The sequence below is a fragment of the Talaromyces amestolkiae genome (genome assembly GCF_001896365.1).
Source record: "Talaromyces amestolkiae strain CIB chromosome Unknown scaffold6.1, whole genome shotgun sequence".
In the NCBI taxonomy this organism is placed as follows: domain Eukaryota; kingdom Fungi; phylum Ascomycota; class Eurotiomycetes; order Eurotiales; family Trichocomaceae; genus Talaromyces; species Talaromyces amestolkiae.
The window spans coordinates 414,336-435,269 of NW_024468042.1; the positions used below are offsets into that span (position 1 = coordinate 414,336).

At 47.7% G+C, this 20,934-nt stretch overlaps 8 protein-coding genes across 8 annotated transcripts; 5 read left to right on the top strand and 3 right to left on the bottom strand.

Moving 5' to 3' along the window:
* Positions 1–1,829: 1,829 nt before the first annotated feature.
* BHQ10_003735 (uncharacterized protein) lies at positions 1,830–2,790 on the bottom strand (the record flags this gene model as incomplete). Its single annotated transcript, XM_040876024.1, has 2 exons — positions 1,830–2,604; positions 2,663–2,790. The coding sequence occupies 2 exons, from the start codon at positions 2,788–2,790 to the stop codon at positions 1,830–1,832; spliced, it is 903 nt and encodes a 300-aa protein (XP_040732239.1).
* Positions 2,791–4,662: 1,872 nt separating this feature from the next.
* Positions 4,663–6,831, top strand: BHQ10_003736 (uncharacterized protein; the record flags this gene model as incomplete). The annotated part of the gene is made up of 1 exon (XM_040876025.1): positions 4,663–6,831. The coding sequence occupies one exon, from the start codon at positions 4,663–4,665 to the stop codon at positions 6,829–6,831; it is 2,169 nt and encodes a 722-aa protein (XP_040732240.1).
* A 2,363-nt stretch (positions 6,832–9,194) lies between these two features.
* BHQ10_003737 (uncharacterized protein) lies at positions 9,195–10,306 on the top strand (the record flags this gene model as incomplete). Its single annotated transcript, XM_040876026.1, has 2 exons — positions 9,195–9,641; positions 9,920–10,306. The coding sequence occupies 2 exons, from the start codon at positions 9,195–9,197 to the stop codon at positions 10,304–10,306; spliced, it is 834 nt and encodes a 277-aa protein (XP_040732241.1).
* A 382-nt stretch (positions 10,307–10,688) lies between these two features.
* Positions 10,689–11,435, bottom strand: BHQ10_003738 (uncharacterized protein; the record flags this gene model as incomplete). The annotated part of the gene is made up of 1 exon (XM_040876027.1): positions 10,689–11,435. The coding sequence occupies one exon, from the start codon at positions 11,433–11,435 to the stop codon at positions 10,689–10,691; it is 747 nt and encodes a 248-aa protein (XP_040732242.1).
* A 162-nt stretch (positions 11,436–11,597) lies between these two features.
* Positions 11,598–12,276, bottom strand: BHQ10_003739 (uncharacterized protein; the record flags this gene model as incomplete). The annotated part of the gene is made up of 3 exons (XM_040876028.1): positions 11,598–11,765; positions 11,833–12,168; positions 12,220–12,276. The coding sequence occupies 3 exons, from the start codon at positions 12,274–12,276 to the stop codon at positions 11,598–11,600; spliced, it is 561 nt and encodes a 186-aa protein (XP_040732243.1).
* Positions 12,277–13,597: 1,321 nt separating this feature from the next.
* BHQ10_003740 (uncharacterized protein) lies at positions 13,598–15,959 on the top strand (the record flags this gene model as incomplete). The annotated part of the gene is made up of 3 exons (XM_040876030.1): positions 13,598–13,965; positions 14,012–15,120; positions 15,169–15,959. The coding sequence occupies 3 exons, from the start codon at positions 13,598–13,600 to the stop codon at positions 15,957–15,959; spliced, it is 2,268 nt and encodes a 755-aa protein (XP_040732244.1).
* A 1,087-nt stretch (positions 15,960–17,046) lies between these two features.
* On the top strand, positions 17,047–18,537 carry BHQ10_003741 (uncharacterized protein; the record flags this gene model as incomplete). The annotated part of the gene is made up of 1 exon (XM_040876031.1): positions 17,047–18,537. The coding sequence occupies one exon, from the start codon at positions 17,047–17,049 to the stop codon at positions 18,535–18,537; it is 1,491 nt and encodes a 496-aa protein (XP_040732245.1).
* Positions 18,538–19,084: 547 nt separating this feature from the next.
* On the top strand, positions 19,085–20,893 carry BHQ10_003742 (uncharacterized protein; the record flags this gene model as incomplete). Its single annotated transcript, XM_040876032.1, has 2 exons — positions 19,085–19,447; positions 19,502–20,893. 2 exons carry the CDS (start codon positions 19,085–19,087, stop codon positions 20,891–20,893), a joined length of 1,755 nt encoding a protein of 584 aa, XP_040732246.1.
* Positions 20,894–20,934: the final 41 nt, after the last annotated feature.

A 20,934-nucleotide genomic window follows, 5' to 3' on the forward strand; every position in this document is an offset into this window, starting at 1 on the left:
TATGCAGTCGCATGGCTACAATTGTCATCTCAAGCTCGTCGATTGCGAGCCGGTAAAGTGTCTTGTAACTTATTCCACTAGCCTGAGGGAGCGACTCAATTATCTTAATCAAGTCTTGTGCAGATGACGATAAATTCTGCCTTCGGACGGCTGGCGGAACATCTTGATGTTTCCACGGTAGAAGAGGGTCAAAGAAAGACCTGAGAGGGCCAGACATGACTCTTGCTTTTGCCTCGCGAGTATGATCATCATCGCCGTCGGAATAGAGCGGTTGTTTCATAGTCGACGAAGAGACCGGAGTAACCCCAGCACTGGCGCCTAACATAATCGCCACTACCCCCTTGGACAATTCACTGAGCTCAACAATCTCGTCCAAGATCCAATTTGGATTCGCATTTTTGTCGCGAGGAAATGTTAGATTGAAAAGGAATATTAACCAAGCTGCGCTAAACAAGGCCGTTACTTCTCCTGCACCCCTTGTCGGCATGTCCACCGTAGAGGCTAACAGTGGGCGCATCATTGATATGGCCGCATTTTGGTGGTAAACACTATTCCCCAGAGAAACTTTCCTCTCTAGGGCTCTGCTGTTGGTATCTTTTTCCGTCAGAAAGAACTGAAGCTCCGAAATAGCGATTTGGAGATGGGTGAGATAATGGGGTTGTTTGGAGGATCCATTTGCATCTGTCCACCTTCGGGCCCAGTTACGCTGAGTCTCCGGCCGTGAGGAAAGGGTTGGACATATGTGAGAAAAGTATCTTTCCAGAAAATATAAGTCTATGTTTATCGGTCTCACAGCAGAAAAGGAATCATTCCATGTAATATAGCTTGGCTCATTGGTCAGATATGGCGAGCTGTGTATCTGGCTCGGACCGAGACTACGATCAGTAGCAAGACCAGCACTAGTCGCAGAAGTCGAATCCGGATACTGGATGCAAGTTTCATTTCTCCTGGCACAATTACTGCACGTGGGCCGGACTAGATTACACTGGATTGACCGTTAGTCTTACTCTCTGGTAGCGTCTCGGAAGCGTTCAATAACACGAACCCACCTTCACCCTTCTCTTTTTACAGGGAATACAGCCATGTCTATTCTTGCTATGAAACCTCTTCGATGGCATCTTTTGCCGGGAAAATAAGCGGGAATGCAAAGCGTGCTTGGGACGGTCTAGTCGAAAAACGATGAACGTTTCTGTGTAAAGTACCTGCCCGTATAAACTTTCACATTGTGGCCATGAAAATGGCACATATCGATGACTAGAGGTATAAACATGACACAGAATGGCATGAAAATGGCCAGGCTGCGATGGTGACGATGTGGCCCTCGTACTAAGACTGAAGGGGGAAGGTATGCGAGGTAAGTCCTCTCGACCAATCAGATCGATTTGCGCTTTTGATGGTTATGCCGAATGCCATCAAAGTATTATTTGGGGGAAGAACGACAAGAACCGAGAATCAAACAATTACTTATCAATACGAAGATTCGTGCTGCGAGATTATATGTCTAGGAATAGGGTTGCTTGATAACAGACCTAATGGAAGTGCGTAGCTGCTACCAGTGGCTGCCTACATAGGTAAGCCTATGCTCAGCAATAATAAATTGTCCTGCATTTATGTAGAGCATTACATCAAAACCGCCAGGCACCAAGTGCCTTCGATTCCGCAAAGATATCGAGATTCATGTGGTATAAATTGACCTCAATTAGTGCTAGGTTAAGTGTTATTTATATTGTCGACACGCATACTTCTCTACTTCGAAACAATGACATCGTCTTCAGACCCTAAAATCATTTATGATCTAGTTCACCACCTGGAGCTGGAGTAAATGTTTTTCATATTCCCGTCACATTAGCCACAGCCCCAGCAACAAGCTTATGAATCGCTTGCCCCGGATGAAAATCATTCCACCACAGACAACTGACCCCATCCCCACTATAACAAATCGCATCCGGCGCACCATACGCAGTCGGATTGTTCAATGCTACATCAAAGGATGGAGTGGTATCGAACAAGATTGCATTTATGTCTTTATTATGTTTGGTAAACCGATTTGCGCCTTGATTGAGGAGTTGGTTATAGCTTGAGACTGTGTAGGCAGTTGTGGCTTKAGCGGTTGCGTTCTCAGCGAGAAGCTCAGGTGTGCGTTGTATGGGTGGCACGCTCATGAAAAGGAAGTTTCGTGCTCCGTTATCGTATAAGGTTTGCGAGATATTGAAGTAGCGATCGATGAGGACCTGGGAGAATTTACTCCAGGTATTTGCGTTATATCCTCTGGAGATATCGTTGATCCCGAACCAGACTGTGAAGAGTGTATTTTCGTTTCTCCATTCTGTCTTGTTGGTTAGAGTGAGTAAGTGAGAGACCTGCTGGTCGTATGAAGGGACGGTGCTCTCGTAAGCCGGTACAAGGTTGTTGTCGATGGTAGCACCGGCTACGGCAAAGTCATAGTCGAGGACTAGGGATTTGTTGTATTGTGAGATGAGGAAGCCTATCCAGTTGTCGCCGTTGCTTGTGGTGACCCCTGGAAAGGCAGGATTGCCAAGGGGGTTGGATGCATTGGGTAAGGTCCCTGTGTAGTCAAAGTGGGTAGCTGTGTAGCTGTCTCCGCTAAATGAACAGTACCATCAGCATAAATTACAGACAGTTTGATTGGAAGTGGACTCACAATGTGAATATGTTCTTGAATTTAGGAAGAGGTTTGGACCTCGACGACAAGCCTTTAGATTCTTCATGAAGGAGCGGCCAAGCGCTAGCACAGGCAATGATTACGGCTAGTTGAACGAGAGGAAGCATGTTTTATCCTTAGTGAAGATATGATTAGGAGTATGTTCCAATGTTCTTTCTTGAAACCTGTTCCTGATGACTTTCCAGATAGCTACCACCCCATCATATATGGCAACCCATACCGGTGGCCAATTTGTTGTAAAACATCCACGAAAGGCTAGATATTTTATAGTTATATCATCAATCGGAGAATTATAACAATCTTACTCTAGAAGGAAGCATCGACCGACCCCCGCATTTTTCACGCGCCAGCGGCGTTGCAACGTCGATCCTTGAGCAAACATCTTCCACCAACCAGACTAATTTTCCCCAAGAAAATCCCGGATACAAGGAAGAGGCAAAGAACATGCAATATATAGTTCGGGACTTCGGTTGATCCAAAAGCGAAAAGCCACTCTGTCTGACCACGACGGCATATAAACTTAGAAAAACTTCGGGGCCTACTGACCGGAAACTCTATACATGATCATCGAACCAAATGTTCATGATCAAGAGCAAATGTGGAAGTGGAAAAGTATCCAACATCCTTTTTTAGAATTCCATTGGTACACCTTCACCTCACGTTCACTTGGTTGTGCAGCCGGACTTGAGATCACTGGTTATGACATGAAACCTAACAGTACAACGATTGATTACTCTGGCCCCTATGGCGATTTTACCTTTAAAATCCCTGCTGTCGATTACGCTTGCATGAATTACTGCGGAGGGTCACTCGGATGCAGTTCTCGTGAAGCTGATTATCATAAAAGAATTTTGAACTGTTGGTCCTGAGATTTTCAACATTGAAATGCCCAGTACCTTTTCCGGGAGTTTTTTCTGTTTTTTGGACATGAGCTCGCGCTCTCATTGCTATTCGATTCTTTGTTGGTTACAGTACATTGCTTATATCTTGACCTGGTATTACGATATGAGCCTTCTCAGTTCTTACCTAGATGTACCTAGGTATTGTAGGAATGAGATCGACCCATCAACATAGGCCTAGCCCTAGCCCTAGCCCTAGACTCTAATATTGGCAGTGTGAATAGCGGGCCAGGTTGAAATCTCCGATTGACCTTAGATAACCGTGCACGACGTCAAGCCGAGCAGAGTAGGGACTGCCCAAACGGGTAGCTGCCATAAAACGGTTCCAAACGCTGCTCCTCCCTCTTCGTCCACTTTTAGACTGAAATACTCTATTGTTGTTTTCGTATGACTCGCCTCGATTCTTCTGCTCCTGAAAATGTTTTTCCTCTGTCCAGGGTCTCATTCTGATAGGGTTCGGCGGTAAATCGTACAGTGGTTAAAGTTTCCTTTCGTTTCCAGAAATCTACAATCTGTCTGAGGATTTCCATATAAAAATGCAAGCTCGATCATATTCAAGGCCACGGCAACACTTACGCAGCCGAATTCGACGCCGTCTAGAGCAGCACGGACATCATCGCCGGCTTCAGTCGAGGCAAACAGGACAAAAGCCTAGGCTCCTGCGCCGCATTAATAAAGTCCATGTAGGCGCCGACACCATACCTAGTTGACTGTCTAGCATACACTAATGGCAACTAAGCATAGACTATCGACAACTAATCATCAAGACTAAAAATCAACGAGATGAGAATAACGCCATTGGCGCACACGGATCCGCTAGTAGTAGTTTAATTAATTTTGGCAGCCAGTGTCGCATCAAACCCAAACGGCATCACTCAATTTATCGGTAAACTGGTTTTTTAGTTAGGCATCTAAGCCCTGCAGGGGTGAGAAAACAAATTTCAGTCGTGCCTGACTTTAAACGGATGGCGCAGTAAATAATTTATCCCCTTTAAAACAGTACGGCCATGCCCTGCGACTCGGTTTGTGACCGGAATATTCCAATATTTTATTCGACTTAAGTCAAGAGCGGCGTTTGAAATGGCAAATAGAAGCGACGGTATCCCCCTCTACTCGGTCTCAACCGATCAATTATCGCATGAGAGGGATGGCAGTGCTCTGTCTTTGGAGGACCATGAGAACACCGAACTGAGACCATCCTACGCAGAAACGCAGGAAGATGTTCTCCCACCGTACGAGCAAGAGACGACAGCAGCACGCATACATTCTGCGCCGCTGGACCGGAACCTAGCGGTCCTGATCCCCACTGCAGTTTATTGCGCCATGGCGATTTGGTCCTGGGTGACTCTGTACAAGTTATCTCTAGTAGATGAATACACGACTGATTTCAAACACAAAAAGGCCCGTTCGTACAAGGCTGCGCAAGTTCTGCGATTCATTGTTGTCGTCGCAACGGTTCCAATCCTGTCGGCAATATGTGCGTCTGCTGCGTCGGGATTTGTCCAGCGACAGCGCCAGGGGAATAGTTTGCGTCTACGCCAGGTTATGACTCTTGCGGATCGGTCGTGGATCAATCCTTTTGTTTACGTGCGCATGCTTTTCTATGACTCTGGTTTCAAGCGGTATGGAAGTAGTTTCCTTTACTTGGCTACCATCATCCATATTCTCGGTATTGTCACGTACCCGATTCAGTCACTCTTCCTTTCAGCTCGCCAAGTCAATGTTCTGCCTGTCGATTCTGAAGGTTATGTTGAATATTCGTCAAACCTGTACAACGTTGCAACTGTGCAAAATATGATAGACTTTAAGCTGGAGAGCCAGATTGCCCAAGCCATTGTCACAGTACGAAGCGAGTTGCAGGCCGATGGAGTGAACGGTGAACAATCCCAGCTTTGGGGGAGTACTAATACACTAAGTAATTACGCTTCTGACACCAGCTGGTTTGCGGAACTAAGCAACAACATCACCACCGGAGTATGGCCAGATCAATACATCCCAAGAGTCAACTCGTCAGTCGAAATTCTCGATCTGTCTGTTGACGAGTTTCCATCTGATTGCTCGACCACGTCTAACTGGTTTTATGCCCACTATACATACTCCTACTTACCATCCTACAGCTATTATAACGCAACAATTGAAGTTTGTTTGCCTATGGATGGAGCACAATCTCCATGGAGTGCCAACAACGATCGCCAGGACTTTACCGAGACGCTGTACGTCAATATCTCGGGTAACTACTCGTTGGAGTGGTCCGAGGAGACATTCTTCGGCGCCTTCAAAATCGTTGCGAACACGACTGTGGGACTATTCAGACTGCCCAGTCTTAAAAACCAGACCGCAGGTCCGTTGGAAAATTCGTCGCAGTGCATTGGCACCTGCGGCAGTTACACTCACACACCAGATTACAAAACGCGCCGCAGCAGTAGTATAAGTAGTCGACGTGGTCGTCCCTATGGCCGACAGTCAGATGAGTTCAGTGCACCTGCATTGCCAGGTCCTCTCACGACCGTTGCCGTCGCCCTCTTTGGGTCTGGCTCTTTTCCCGACTTACAGCAAACCGTTAATTACAGTCTCACCAACACCGAAAACGCACTTGGATGGAATGGATGGCTAGATGAACAACTACCGCAGACACTGGCTCCCCTCGAAAATTTCGGTCTGCATCAGAGATACGACGAAAATTATGCCGTATTCACGTGGATTCTCGAGATGACTGACGTCAAGAATCGGGGTAACATTACTTCGGCCTTGAATCAGGCTTGTTTTCTGGCAACCAAGGCCCTGTGGGACGGCTTTGTGAGTGCGGGTGGTACTATTAGTTTTCTCACCTGGGTCCGAGCCGATGTGGTCCAAACCACCACCTTGACGCTCCCCTCGCTGTCCCGGACTGGCATGATAGTGGGTTCTGTACTTCTGGCCCTGTACTTGATCCCTTCACTGTGTCTGGCGATTTGGGCAGCGGCTAGTCGTCGCTGGACAGATACTCTAGATGCCTTCACAATGCTGCGCATGGGCGCTGCAGTGGGACAGCAGGAGTTGCCGTTACTTGTCGGGAAGAAGATGCACAAAATTCAGGTCTTGGATGACTGGCCTGGTGTGGTCCGTGATGTCTCAGGACCAGACGACAAGATTCGACAATTGGCGCTGGGCATTGAGGGCGGTGCGCCTTTGGAGGGCAAGGGACGGTATCTGGCCTATGCAGGGAATAGTGGTTTTCGCACGCCACGGCCTGCACATGCATATACCTAGTATCATCTATGACACCCCGGTGTTTATAATACAATAATGATTCCACCGAAACAGTACCACGAACCTCATACACGGCTTTCAAACCTGGAGAGCAAATGCTGACTATCCTTTTGCTAGAGCGGGTATGGCTTTGTAGTACATAGTAGCCCTAACTATTAGCCCTAATGAAGTGCAACCAATCAGAAGTATGAGTCCTCATAGCTCTGTGTGCTAAGCCCAAAAGAGCAGTCGCACTCGACCGGCCAATCACAATCAATCTATATCATACAACCAATGAGAGTCTTCCGATAAAGAAGCAGGAGGCGACCAATCATGTGACGCCGGTTGAAAAGACAGAGTTCACGCTAAGCTCCTTCCGGAGATGATATTCGGCGAGGGTTCGCGCTAGCCTCTGCTCGATTCAAGCTGGGACAAAGTCGGTCAGGTCAATGATCTTTTCTTTTTGTCATGATGTCAACTGCAGCTACCAGTTGTATGCTATAGACATGAATTATAATCTGTATCACAAAATATTTGTTGTTCACTGTGTACAATAAGCTAACCAAATGTAGGTTAATAAGGTTATCCGTTCTCCCGAGCGGACTTAGTGGAGCATGGAATGGGAAAAGAATATTCCGACCACTTGCCGACACTCTCCACTTTCAGCACTTTTTCTAGTGAACTAGTTTCACTCAAAATCGAATTCATTGCATAACAGAAATCACTTCATTGGATTGTACCTTTGCGTATGAATTTTTAAACAGGGCAACTTGTCGTGTTTTCGCCGTTTCTTAGGCGTTGCTCAGTCTGCATTGAGAAAGTTCTCGCGTGAGGGACCCAGACGCGATGGAGACGGATGGATGGAGACTAAACTAAGAATTGACTTCCTGAGTGGCACTGACACCGATGTCCTCGGAAATAGAGAAACAATGCAAGCAAAGAATGGATGCCTCGGATCGGAATGTATGCATTATGGTAGGGGTCTACGGAGGACACTCTGGGACAGAGCGGTGTGCGGCTCAAGATAAGCAGATGGATGTCGACGGGGATCCCTCGACTTCGAATCATATCTAGGTTGGAAGAGCAGAAGAACATGGACTGTGTGGATGTATCATATCTTATCATATCATATCATATCAAATCAATCTACATAGTAGGACCATCAGCAAAAGCAAACACCGGTCTCGAGTCTTGACGTACTCTACTCTAGATTTGCCATCTCTGACTGGCCCGGCCCGACTATCGGCATTGATCCTATTAACGTGCTAGTGCTAGTGCCACCCACTAACGGCCATCTGCTTTATCGGCCTTCTGATTGGTGCTTATACATCCTTCCTCTGGGGCCCGTCAATGAGGATCTTCGCGAATATGATGACCTTCGATGTCATTTGGATTATCTTTTATATTGATTCGCCTATGACTGCTTTGACTTCGTATTCATTATTCAATAATTGTTTCCCTTGTGTGTCTATCGGAGAGAAACTTCCTTTCCAGGCAATCACCGTATGTGACCTTGGCATCCCTGCTTGCCGAAGCCCTACCCATGATCCCAGTCCTTAATCTGTAATATCAGAGTACTATGTAACATGTAACACCAAGTCACCAACATGCTTTGATCGCCCTGTGCCTACCCAAGATAGAGACATAATGATGTACTACACTCACTGCTCGGCGCTTTTGCGTAAAGCAATCTCGAGTGGCGCATTCTAGGGCTCCTGATGGCTGGTCCCCAAGTCTGGATGGCTTGGCTATGGCTTGGCCAGATTCTTCGGCTCCMGTGTTGGATGATCAAGTCTACATACGTAGGACACTGTACTATTGGTAGAAGATAAAGCAATTGATGTCAAGAACATGTCTGCTGCAGAGGAGAAGCATCCCCATGCTTTGCTGATAAGTGAGCCATAGAGGAATGATGCATCGAGCCATCATCCTCGCCACTATGGTGATCATACAGACCCAGAGGGACGGTAGGTCGCGATGATCAGTTGAAGCTTTGACTGGAAGTGGTGAATAGTGAAAGTATGTTCATAGTCACAGATATAGTTCATTAAACAAAACGAATAGAAGTAAGTACTAAGCAGAGTAGAGAGTCTGGTTGGGCAACGGCGAGGCTTCCCGAAACGGCGGGCTGTTCGCCCCTTTCCATTCGCTGCTTCCCCCGCCGCCAGAATTCATCACCGCTTCCTTCCTTTCTTCGCCGTCCTTAGGGGCAACTATTATACCCCGTCCTCGCTCTCTCGCTTTCTCTCTCCCACTCTCACCTCGAAACCCTCTACACCACGACCACTCTCCCCTCCTACCGTCATACTCAGTCGTCGTGTTCTCGACACTACAACACATCGAATACACTACGAATATACCTACGAAAACAGTACGCTTACACAATGATGGCCACCGCGCAGACTCTCACCAACCCTGGCCAAATCTCCATTTACGGCCACCCCTCCCCGACAAACTCCAACACCAATACTCCTGCCAACGGCTCSCCCACCYCACCACACCTGGCCTCAGCAAACGTCCTGCTACCCACTCAGTCTCGCCAGATTCGCCCTCCCAAGGCGCCGCTGTATGTTCCCGCCGTGCTGCGTCCGACCGAGCGACCCAGCAGACCTCAGACTTCCACAGCGCCGACCACCAGAGATCCGTCGCCTATCACCCCTCCTCGGAGCGTGCACGGTTCTCTTGACTCTTTGAATGAAGACCCTGCTCCGGTCGAGTATCAGGCGAACTTCCAGCCGAAGAATACCGTGAGCAAGGTCGCCGAGGATGCGTGGAAGAAAGGCGAGCGCCTGGGCGAGGTGACGGGAGTACCGACACGCGACCACTGGAAGGTTAGTTTGTCTGTCTTTCGCTTTGTATTATTGTCGCTTTCACGGTTGTTTTTTTGTTTGAAAAAAGAAACAAAAAGAGTCCTTTCACAGCATTATGTATTGTCTGGTGGGGTCGATGTGAGCCATTTTATTCGCCTATTACGTGCTTGATGACATGACCTGACATCTCGACCCTCTCTCTCTACGTGCTGCATGGATCCGAGAAAATCCCTCATCCCTTGCTTATTGTCAAACACAAATTAAATATCCCTCATAAATCACGACTGACTGTCCAACAGGCCGACTCTGCTTCCCAAACGTGCGATTCACCCACGTGTCGCTCCTCGTTTGGCATCTTCACCCGCCGCCATCACTGTCGTCACTGCGGCCACGTCTTTTGCTCCGGTCATACTCCCTACGTGGTCCCTCTTGACCAGAATGCGCGCTTTCACCCTGAAGGGTCCGCTTCTCGGGCTTGCGATCAGTGCTACAAGGCGTATCAGCGATGGGAAGACGGTCGGGCTGCGGGTATGACCCGAATTCAGCAGAAGCTCGATGCCCGCCACATCCATGCCCACACCGAACATGAGGAACAAGCCGACGACTCCGCAGAGGTCCCTCATCGCCAGACGGAATTCACTGTTGCCAGCAGTGTTCCTCGCGACTGGAATTGGAGCACCTTTTAAACCACTTTTAATGACCACTTTGAACCTTTTCGACATTTCATATTTCTGGGGAGGCAACCTGTTCGCTTATTGATATCCATGATTCCCCATTTGTTTTAATTTATGAGCGCATTCCTCGCGACAAGCGCTACACATTTCTGCAATTTGCTGGCGTTGGCGGTTACAGTTAGAATTGTGCAAGTCATTTTCGGAGTTTTGTTTCTGGCGTTTTTCTACAGGCTGGTGTTTTTGTACATATTTGCTCCTTCTAGACTTCTAGTCGAGAGTCGGCATATGTTGCTGTTGTGATTGCTTAGCGGTAGAGCTAGCTTGGGTTGTTTATGATAATAGACCATATTTCTTATTCTATCTTCTATCTTGTACAACTGAAAAAAAAAAAAGATCACACAACATCCACCCTCTTGAACATACCTACATGCTCAATCCCCTCCTCATCCCACCTCCCCATCGAATCATCCGTCTCGTACCCCATAGAGGCATACATCCGCTCAACCTGCACCTGCGCATGCAACCCAATCAACCCATTCCACCACCCTTCTTTCGTCCTCTCCTCTTTCCGGTCTGCAGCTGCGACGAGGGAGTACATCTGATCAATAACAGCCTTGTTCTGCCTCGCCCAGTCTTCGACCGTCCGCATCAACAAGCGCGAAACTCCATATCCGCGGAAGGCAGGCAGTACCGCGACGCGCGTGATTTTTATGTATGCTTCGTGCGAGTAGTCGTATTCCCTGGCCCCTTCTTCGCCAGATGGTACGTCTGATGCTGTCGAATTGGTGGGATTGGTGAGATGTGAGTGCGAGACATGAGGCGGCGGGACGAGTCTGATCGTTCCTACCGCCTGTCCTCCCTCTGTTCCCTCTTCACCATCTTCTTGATGATTGGGAGGGGTCGGATGGGCATAAACAACCCACCCCCAACTCCTCGCATCGTCATCGTCAATCTCCTCCTCCGCACGACAGCGCTGTTCCTGCACAAACACCGCGTCGCGGACGTGCATCGCATGCGAGAAGACGGGGTCGTTTGTTGGCGGATGTGGATCAGAGGGTGTCGGGTATATTTGTGTTGTTTCCTTAGTAGCGAGGTGAAGAGGAGGGTAGAGTGATGTGGTGAATTTGTATTCTTTTTTCATTTTGCGGCTATCTTCTATTACTTAGGCAAATCCTGGTTGGGAATGTGAGGATTGTGTGTTGTGTTGTGTTGTAGATGAAGATTTTCGAGGTGGAGAGTTCGGATATCTAGTCTATACATCTAGTGAAGGTAATACGGCGCGCCCTATGACACTGGAAAAAGTCTAGCAACTATTCTTCCTCACGACAACAGTCCAATCCGGCCCCGGGCTCGCCTCTCCAGAAACCATCTCCTGTTGCCTCCCATCATCCCATACCGAGCATTTTGATTGCACATMCCCCGCTCCCGCCGCAATGTCCGTGAACGAGTCTAGCGTCAATGTGTTTTTGTCCTTACTCTTATCAGCCAAACCCTATTGAGGAAAGATGCAAACGTGCAAAGGGAAAGCAAAGACGTACGTTGTTGCACCACCAAATAGCAGCGTTGTCCGAACAACTGACGCGCCCACAGTTTAGGCCTTCGTTGGATGGTTTGCCCTTGAGGCTGCTGCTGGTGAGGTGCGTGATGCCTGCGACCACGGAGTCGACGGCGGCGTACCCATAGTCGAAGCCGTGGCATTTGTAGGGAGCGGTTTTGTAGTTGTAGCCGCGTTTTGTGACAGAGGAAGCGTTTGTGTTGTGAGCGGTAATATCGGGCGATGGGACGGCATCAGTGGCTGTCTGGGTGAGCGCGTTGATGTCCATGAATTCGGCGTTTAGCCTTAATGAAGACCGAGTATCGTTAATGGCAGCGGCCTGGTCTATCAGCAAACCTAAAGACATTATCTTCATCGGGCATAGACTTACGTATACATCCAGCACAAAGCTAGCTGACATCCAGAATAGAACGGTCTTGAATAACATGTTGGCGTTTACTGTCGAGTTTCGCTCTTCGACTGATCGTTGTTGATGTGTATCGAATCTACCTCAACTTCAAGACATGATGGCGAATATGCCTATTTAAATGTTTCGCAATCGTCATTGAGCTTCGAAACAGCATATAATCAAAGACGTGGTTGTTGCTACTTTTATCATCCATCCTTTGTGCGCTCGCTCCGGTTCAGAATATGAACAAACGCGGCGGAGTGTTGGAAACATTGTTGTTTAAGATGACCATCTTTGTTTGAGCAAGCCGATAAATTTGGATTATTTTGTAGTGAATTTGGCATTGTGGCGAAAAGGTATATCGACTCAATCGGGACAAAAAGAGTCTGTGGACAAAAATAGCCCAACCATGAATCATTGTCAGAAAAACATGTACTGGGGGGACTTCTTCCATATTATGTCATGGATGTTGAGATGAGCTGGTAATATGGGATATCCCTAGCCTTTCGGCATTTCCTCAATATATTGAATTCGGTCGTCGATTCGGTCATCGGCCATCGGCCATCGGTGTCGACTCGGAATGCGACATAAAGCATCAGCTGTTAAGAGTTAACAGGTTTAATAACAATATCATTGGAAGCTCAATATATTGAAACATAACAAAGCAGCAAGTACTAGCGAGCACCTACGTACATGTCAAGTAAAGTCTATTTTCCGACAGCTCAGATAGAGGAGATTTAGGCGGGCTGAGATCATCCCCGCTAAGTTGGAGGCGCGAGCTAGCAGATTGTTGGGAATACACTCCGCATCGGCGACCAAATGCAAATGTCTAGGCTTCGACCAGCCAGCCTCGATGGCATGTAAATCCGATTGGGACTGACATTCACAAGCAGTGCATGGACTCCGCAGTTGAATTAAAAACGGACGAACCTGGTCTGGTTGTCGCGCACATGGATACAGGCTAGATCCTGGGGTAGTTAGAGTCTAACTGTGTCCGAGTTAGCGCAGGAGAATCCCTGACAATAGCTCACTCTGGTTGGACCAGCACGCAGTTCCCCTCATCTGGGGACGGCTATCTCCACCAGGATTGCTGATTGCCGCGGCTGGCTGAGTGTGAAATGTGGACGGTCGCAGGTAACAGGAGATCTTGAGAAGAAATTGATCAATGCCAATTGCATCACCTGATCTCACCTGACCGGAGAGCATGTGAGAGACATCCGAGGAAGGCGCCCCCTACATTAACCTCGAACCACCTCACGAACTTTCGATCATCACTTCAGCCAATAATTCCCTCTCGCCTCGCGCGTGAATTCTATTCTTCACCTCACCTACACAACTGTATTACTACACGAGTTTTAACATGGCCGCGACTGCTGGCTACACGCCGCTGGATGCACCCCTATTCCCTACTCACGAGGATCCAGTCTTTACCGATTTGCAATGGGAATCTTTTCTCTCGCTGTGCGACGTGGTCATCCCCGCTTTGACCACAGAAAAGAACCCCAAGAAATTATACCAAAAGAGAATCACCACTGAAGAATACGACTCTGCGGTCAAATCCATCACTGAGACACTGAAAACACCAGACGCGGTCCAAACGGCTCGTCAATTTCTTGAAGAGAATGTATCTTCCAATCCGCTGTTCAAAGAAGCTCTTCGACGAGCCTTTTCACTCAACGTCCCCCAAGAGTCTAAAAATGGCCTATCATTGATTTTGACTGCACTAAAGTAAGCCATTATAAGCTTATCGAGAGCAATGCTAATTCCCTGTTAGCACCCGCGCTGGGTCTCTGCTATTGACTGGGTCATCCACTCCCATCCAGAACCAGTCGTTTGAAGCACGAGAAAAAGTTCTGAACAACTGGTTGACTTCGAGACTACCCCAACTGCGTCAAGTTGGTAAATCTGTAATGCTCCTGTCAAAACGTCAATGGCTCATCAACAGCCCAACTTCAAACGAGATCATTGGCTTTCCTCGAGTGCCAGTGTATGGCAAGCCAGCAGACACTTTTGACTACCAATTTCTTCAGTTTCCTCCCGGCGATGACGTTGAGACTATCGAGACCGACGTTGTCATTGTCGGAAGCGGCTGCGGTGGTGGCGTGGCAGCAAAAAACCTGGCCGAGGCAGGTCATCGCGTGGTTGTGGTCGAAAAAGCCTATCATTATCCATCGTCCTACTTTCCAATGACTCAAGGCAGTGCATTCACCCATATGTTCGAGCAAGGAGGAAACACGATAAGTGATGATGGCTACTTGGCTGTACTAGCTGGAGCAACCTGGGGTGGTGGTGGCACTGTCAACTGGGGAGCTTCCCTACGAACGCAGAATTATGTTCGCCAGGAATGGGCAGATACCGGCCTGCCGTTCTTTACGTCGCCAGAATTTTCAAACTCTCTAGATCGTGTCTGCCATCGAATGGGCGTGCACACTGAATATGAACAGAGCTTCCAGAATAAGGTCACCATTGAGGGGTCCAAGAAATTAGGATATAACGCACAAATAATTCCGACAAATTCCGGCAACACGCCACACTATTGTGGACACTGTACTCTCGGTTGTCACAATGTAGGCAAGAAAGGCCCTGTGGCCTCCTGGCTTGTCGATGCAGCAGAAGCTGGTGCGACATTCATTGAAGGGTTCAAAGCCGAGAAAGTTCTTTTCGACACTGTCAAAGGAAAGAAAGTGGCGGCTGGAGTTGAGGGKGAGKGGACATCTCGAGATACTCATTTAGGAACTTCGGGCAAGGAAGCTACACGTAGGAAGGTTCAAATCAAAGCAAAGAAGGTCATTGTATCATGCGGCACTCTTCAGAGTCCTTTGTTGTTGATGCGGAGCGGCATTAAAAACAGCCATTTGGGACGAAATCTTTACTTACACCCTGGTATGTTATTCACTATTGCTTGCCATATTCCATTGCTAATTTGGACAGTGATGCTCGCCGCCGCTGTGTTTGAAGAACAAACTCGGCCTTGGGAAGGCGACTGCTTGACGACGTTGGTCACCGACTTCGAGAACCTAGATGGCCAGGGCCATGGTATCAAGATCGAGAACGTGGCAATGGTACCCAGCATGTTCTTGACTACTATGCCGTGGTTTGACGGTCTACAATACAAAAATTTTGTGACTAAGATGAGCCGCATGGCAGGCTTTATCACTTTGACTCGAGACAGAGACACAGGACGCATCTTCCCCGATCCTATAAGTGGACAACCGCGCATTGATTACACTACTTCGGCATTCGACCGCAAACATATCCTCGAAGGATTGATCGTTGCCGCCAAGATAGCATATGTTTGTGGAGCTACAGAGTTCCATACGTCATATCGTGATATGAGACCTTTCATTCGATCAAAAGACAAGAATACAGCCGATGCAGATATCAGTGCTACTGACGGTGGCATCAATGACCCCGAATTTCAGGAATGGATTCGAGACTTCCGCAAAAAGTCACCTCTCGTCGCAGAGTACGGCACAGTAGCCAGCGCCCATCAAATGGGCACATGTCGGATGTCCAATTCTCCCAAGAAGGGAGTCGTCGACCCCGATGGTCAAGTCTGGGGTACCGAAGGACTCTACGTGGCCGATGCATCGGTGTTTCCTAGTGCTAGCGGCGTCAATCCAATGGTCACAAACATGGCGATCACAGACTGGACGAGTCGAAAGTTGGCAAAGGCGCTGAATAGGGATAAGCTCAGTCAGACTGGTGGTGCACGACTTTGATTTGAATAGGTCAAGATGTCAATAAAACAGTATTCATAATATGTAACAGCGAGCTTAGCAAGCCAAACCAATCAATTGCATTTGATTATCCGCCTCGTTTGAGACCTTGGATTGTTGAACGACTCGATGAAGAGCAATTTTCACAACTCAAGAGGCCTTTCGTAGAATCAGCCCTACAATGCACTCCATCAGCGTACTCATTGTGAGTCAGTTGGAAATCTGACATTATAGGCTCTCCGCGATTTTACCATATTCAACGCAAAATGTGGTAGGCTAACTGCAAAGCCAACAACTACGGAGTAAGCCTGCTGTCAAACGTTGTATTATTATCCTTCACATAACTACAGCAACGAGCAGTCAAACTACTGCAGACGCTGGAATAGATAGTGAATAATTTTCAACGTGATGATCGATATCTCGTCTTGATGATTTGCTAAGCTACACGCTAGGGTTGGTATAGATCTTGGAATACACCGGTATTGTATGGAGCTTCCTCGATGAATATATTCAGGTACTAGATATGCGACCTTGGCTGAGGCGGGTTATCCGGACAATATGTTGTTAGGAATTATCTCTTATTCTGTTGCCATCACAAGATACAGAAACGTTGACCTTTGGAATGGATTTACCATCATACGGCGCATAGTCCGAACTATAGAACGCGTCTTCAAAAGTGTTGGCTCGGATTTTTCGGCGAGAAGCATAACTAAACCTTATAGATCTTATTATCTTCTCCTGCTTTATTCCTTTGCTTCCGGTACTTTTCAAAGTTTCGTGGGACTATACAGATCTGTTAGGTTGTCTTCGACCGCTACGGATTTTCCGGATTCTCGGATATGCCGTCTCGCTCAACTAGGAAACGGATAATCACGCTTGTATCGGATGTATTCAGCGCTAAAACTGGCGAAAGCCGGCGGCGCAATGCTGAAGATCCGGAGAAAACATGCCTCCCCGCAATATTTATGCGGCCAACTTGCTATCGTCGAATACAGAATATTGAGTAGAAGCAGAAGTAGCATACTGCGCTGTCAACTAGACTTTTTTCCTTGCTGATATTGAAAATAGCCAACATTCGAAAAAACCAAAGATGGCTTCCACTCAATCTAACGGCAGCGGTAATGCAAGTGGTGCCCGTTTCGGACTTGTGGTTAACAACGACGACAAACACACAGAGGCTTCTTTTCCTGTGCTCGATCCCATCACCGGCTCAGTTGTGCATCTTGCMCCCGCCGCAACACAGCAGCAAGCAATTCAAGCTGTCGAAAGTGCTCAAAAAGCATTCGAATCATGGCGCGAGACAACCCCAATCAAGCGCCGCGAAATCCTAAACAAGGCTGTACAAATTCTCCAATCCCGACAAGATGAGCTTGTCAATGCTATGGTGGCAGAGACGGGTGCGAAGAAAAGCTGGGCTGCGTTTAATATCAAAACCGGAATACAGTTTGTGATGGAAGGTGCTGGCATGGTGACTCAGGTTAAGGGAGAGCTGCTACAGAGTAATGACGAAGGTACTATTGCTCTGGTTTACAAGGAACCCTGCGGTGTGGTCTTGGGTATCGCGCCCTGGAACGCGCCTATCATTCTGGGCATTCGGGCCTTTATCACCCCACTCGTCTGCGGTAATACCTGTGTGCTCAAGGCTTCGGAGGCTAGCGCCTACACTCAGTATCTATTAGTGGACTGTTTCCGACAGGCTGGACTGCCTGCGGGTGTACTCAACTTCATCTGCTGTCCTCGCGCAGATGCCGGACCTATCACCGAGGCCATGATCGCCCATAGTGCTGTTACTCGAGTCAATTTCACCGGCAGCACACCGGTGGGAAAGATTATAAGTGCAGTGTGTGCCAAATATCTAAAACCGGTGGTCCTTGAATTAGGAGGCAAAGCACCCATGGTTGTACTCAAGGACGCGAACCTCGAAGAGGCGGTCAAAGCAGCTGCTTTCGGCGCAATGCAGCATCAGGGACAAATTTGCATGTCAACTGAGCGCATTATCATCGACCGGACTGTGTCTGCCAAATTTCAAGAGCTTTTCAGAGCCAAGATCGATTCTATGTACGCGGCTGATCCATCGGTGGATGCTTCAGCGCCTCTTGGAAGCCTGATAAATGCCACGGCAGGTGCGCGTGTACACAAATTGGTAAGTAATGCGGTGGAAAACGGAGCAGAAATTGTTGGGGGAAAATTCTCCATCTCTGGTGCCATTGTCCAGCCCGTCGCATTATCAAAGATCACAAAGGACATGGACCTATATCATCAAGAGTCATTCGGTCCTGTCGTGACTTTGTTCGAATTCGATTCGGTCGAAGAAGCTATCAACATCGCCAACGATACGGAATATGGCTTKGTTGCGTCGGTCTTCAGCACTGACATATTACAGGCGATCAAAGTTGCGCGGCGGATAAAGAGTGGTTCTTGTCATATCAACGGTCCTACAGTTCATGACGAACCACATTTGCCTTTGGGAGGACAGAAAGCGAGTGGTTATGGAAAGTTTGGGGGCAATGCTTGCATCAATGAGTTCACGGAGGACAGGGTCATTACGATCTCTGCAGGAGAACATTCCTTTCCTATTTAATGTACTGTCTATGATAGAATGATACACCAGACTTCAATATTTGCAACAGAATGATCGTATTATTCTTTGAGACATGCCCGTATATACACTGTCTCAAATACAAATGGTAGAAATTTCTTTTGCTTGATAGCTTCTAATACTCGAAAAATGGACAAATGATTCGATGTAACTATCTCTACATCGGACGTTCCGAATACCTAATTTTCTGTTGGAACTACACAATCAATATCGCAACATTCCCCGACATGAGTAATACCAAACTTTAAACTGACCTGTGCCAAGATCGGCTGATTCCAAATACCTAAACGCCACAATTATTTGTTCTATACGATGATTGACCTAGATAGACCGTGTTCGGGATTACCGAGCGGAGCATCCATTGGAGAGTAGCTTCAGCGTCTCCGCTTCTCCGCATTTTGGCGACATTGCTTCATTCAGTCATATGATCAAACGCGTCTTAAGACTATATATTGTGTATTGCTTTGTTTCTGGGTCTCTATATCCCTGCTTGACAAGAAACAAGTTGTAGCAAAAAGTGTCGACGATCATGTCGAATTATACAACCGCTACGGCGATGCTGGAGGCATTGGCCTCAGCAGGAGTATCGCATCTGTTTGTCAATCTTGGAAGTGACCATCCTGCAATTGTTGAAGCAGTATCAAAATGGCAGCTGGACAACAGACAAGGACTGCGTTTTCTGACTGCTCCTAACGAGTTCGTCGGCCTTTCAGCCGCCCAAGGCTTCTTTCAAGTCAGTGGACAAATGCAAGCGATGCTCGTTCACGTGGATGCTGGGACGTTAGCGATGGCTGGTGCAATACATAATGTTTCTAGAGCAAGGATTCCGGTGATTATGATGGCTGGAACCAGCCCCATAACCGAGGAGGGCGAGATGCGTGGAACTAGAAATGTAAGGCCTTTCCTTGCACATCAAAGTTTTGCGGGGCTAACTTTTCTCTCCCAGGAGTTTATCCATTATATACAAGATAATGGTAGTCAGCGAAATATTGTCAAAGGATACTCAGTATATGATCACGAGATCCGAACGGGCAAGAATGCAAAACAGATCATTCTCCGTGCAGCCCAATTCGCAAAAAGCGAACCACAAGGTCCAGCCTATTTGGTTGCTTCTCGCGAAGCTCTGGAAGAAGAAATTGAGCCTTACGAAGTGAATGCAAAGAAATGGACACCTATTGCTAGTTCGGCCTTATCTCCAAGCTCAGTCAAAGAACTTGGGGCCGCTCTCCTTGCCGCTGAGAACCCTGTCGTTATCACCACCTATCTTGGTCGTGACAAGGCTGCTGTCCATGAGCTCATCAAACTTTGCGAGTCTCTCGGAATCGCCGTTATAGAGGCTTTGCCCGCGCATATGAACTTTCCGCATACTCACCCGTTGTATCAAGGCAGTCAGTGGAGTGAAGGCCTGAAAGAGTCACCCCTTGATACCGCTGATGTGGTGTTGGTGATTGACTGCGACGTGCCCTGGATTAAGAGCGTTTTCCGTCCAGCGGCCTCAGCCAAAATCTATCATATCGACTGCGATCCGCTAAAAGTCAATATGTCATTGTTCCACATCGACACCGAGTTGAGCTGTCAGGCTAATGCTCGTACCGCTCTCGAACAGTTAAATGAATTTATATCAGGTGCTCTGACTGCAGAAAAGAACACCACTGTGAGTGCGCGAACTCAGAAACTTTCAGAAAGGCACGACGAATATATTGCACAGATCAACAAGCTCGCTATTGTCCCAACCAACGACGAAGTTATAACACCCCATTATGCGTTGTCTGTGTTGCGATCTGTTTTGGATGACTCCTGCATTGTCCTTTCAGAAGGTATATCCAACTTCCGACCCATTGCCGATGTCCTAATGAGGACTCAGCCTGGATCATATTTCACCTCCGGAGGAACAGCATTAGGTTGGCATGGAGGAGCGGCTATCGGCGCAAAACTGGCATCTCCGTCCTCAACCATTGTCGCTGTTACGGGTGACGGGTCTTTCTTGTTCAGTCTCCCGGCTAACGTACACTGGATGGCCCGCAAGTACAATGCTCCATTTTTGACGGTTATCTTGAACAATCGTGGATGGAAGAGTCCGATGTTGAGTGCTATCACTGTTCACAAAAATGGACACAGTAGCAAAGTGACCGCGGACCAGTTGAACGTGACGTTTGATCCAAGCTGTGATCACTCGCAGGTCGCAGTTTCGGCGGGGGCTGGATTCGGAGTGTGTGTAGAGAAGGCCAGTGAAATTGAAGGAGCACTTAAAAAGGCACTTGAAGTGGTCCGTGGTGGACGAGCAGCTGTGGTAGATATCCGGTTGCCAAAATTTGAAGTTGGTGATCGTGTAGGTTAGTTAGCTATACCTTTATTCGATATATTTGATTACTACTACAG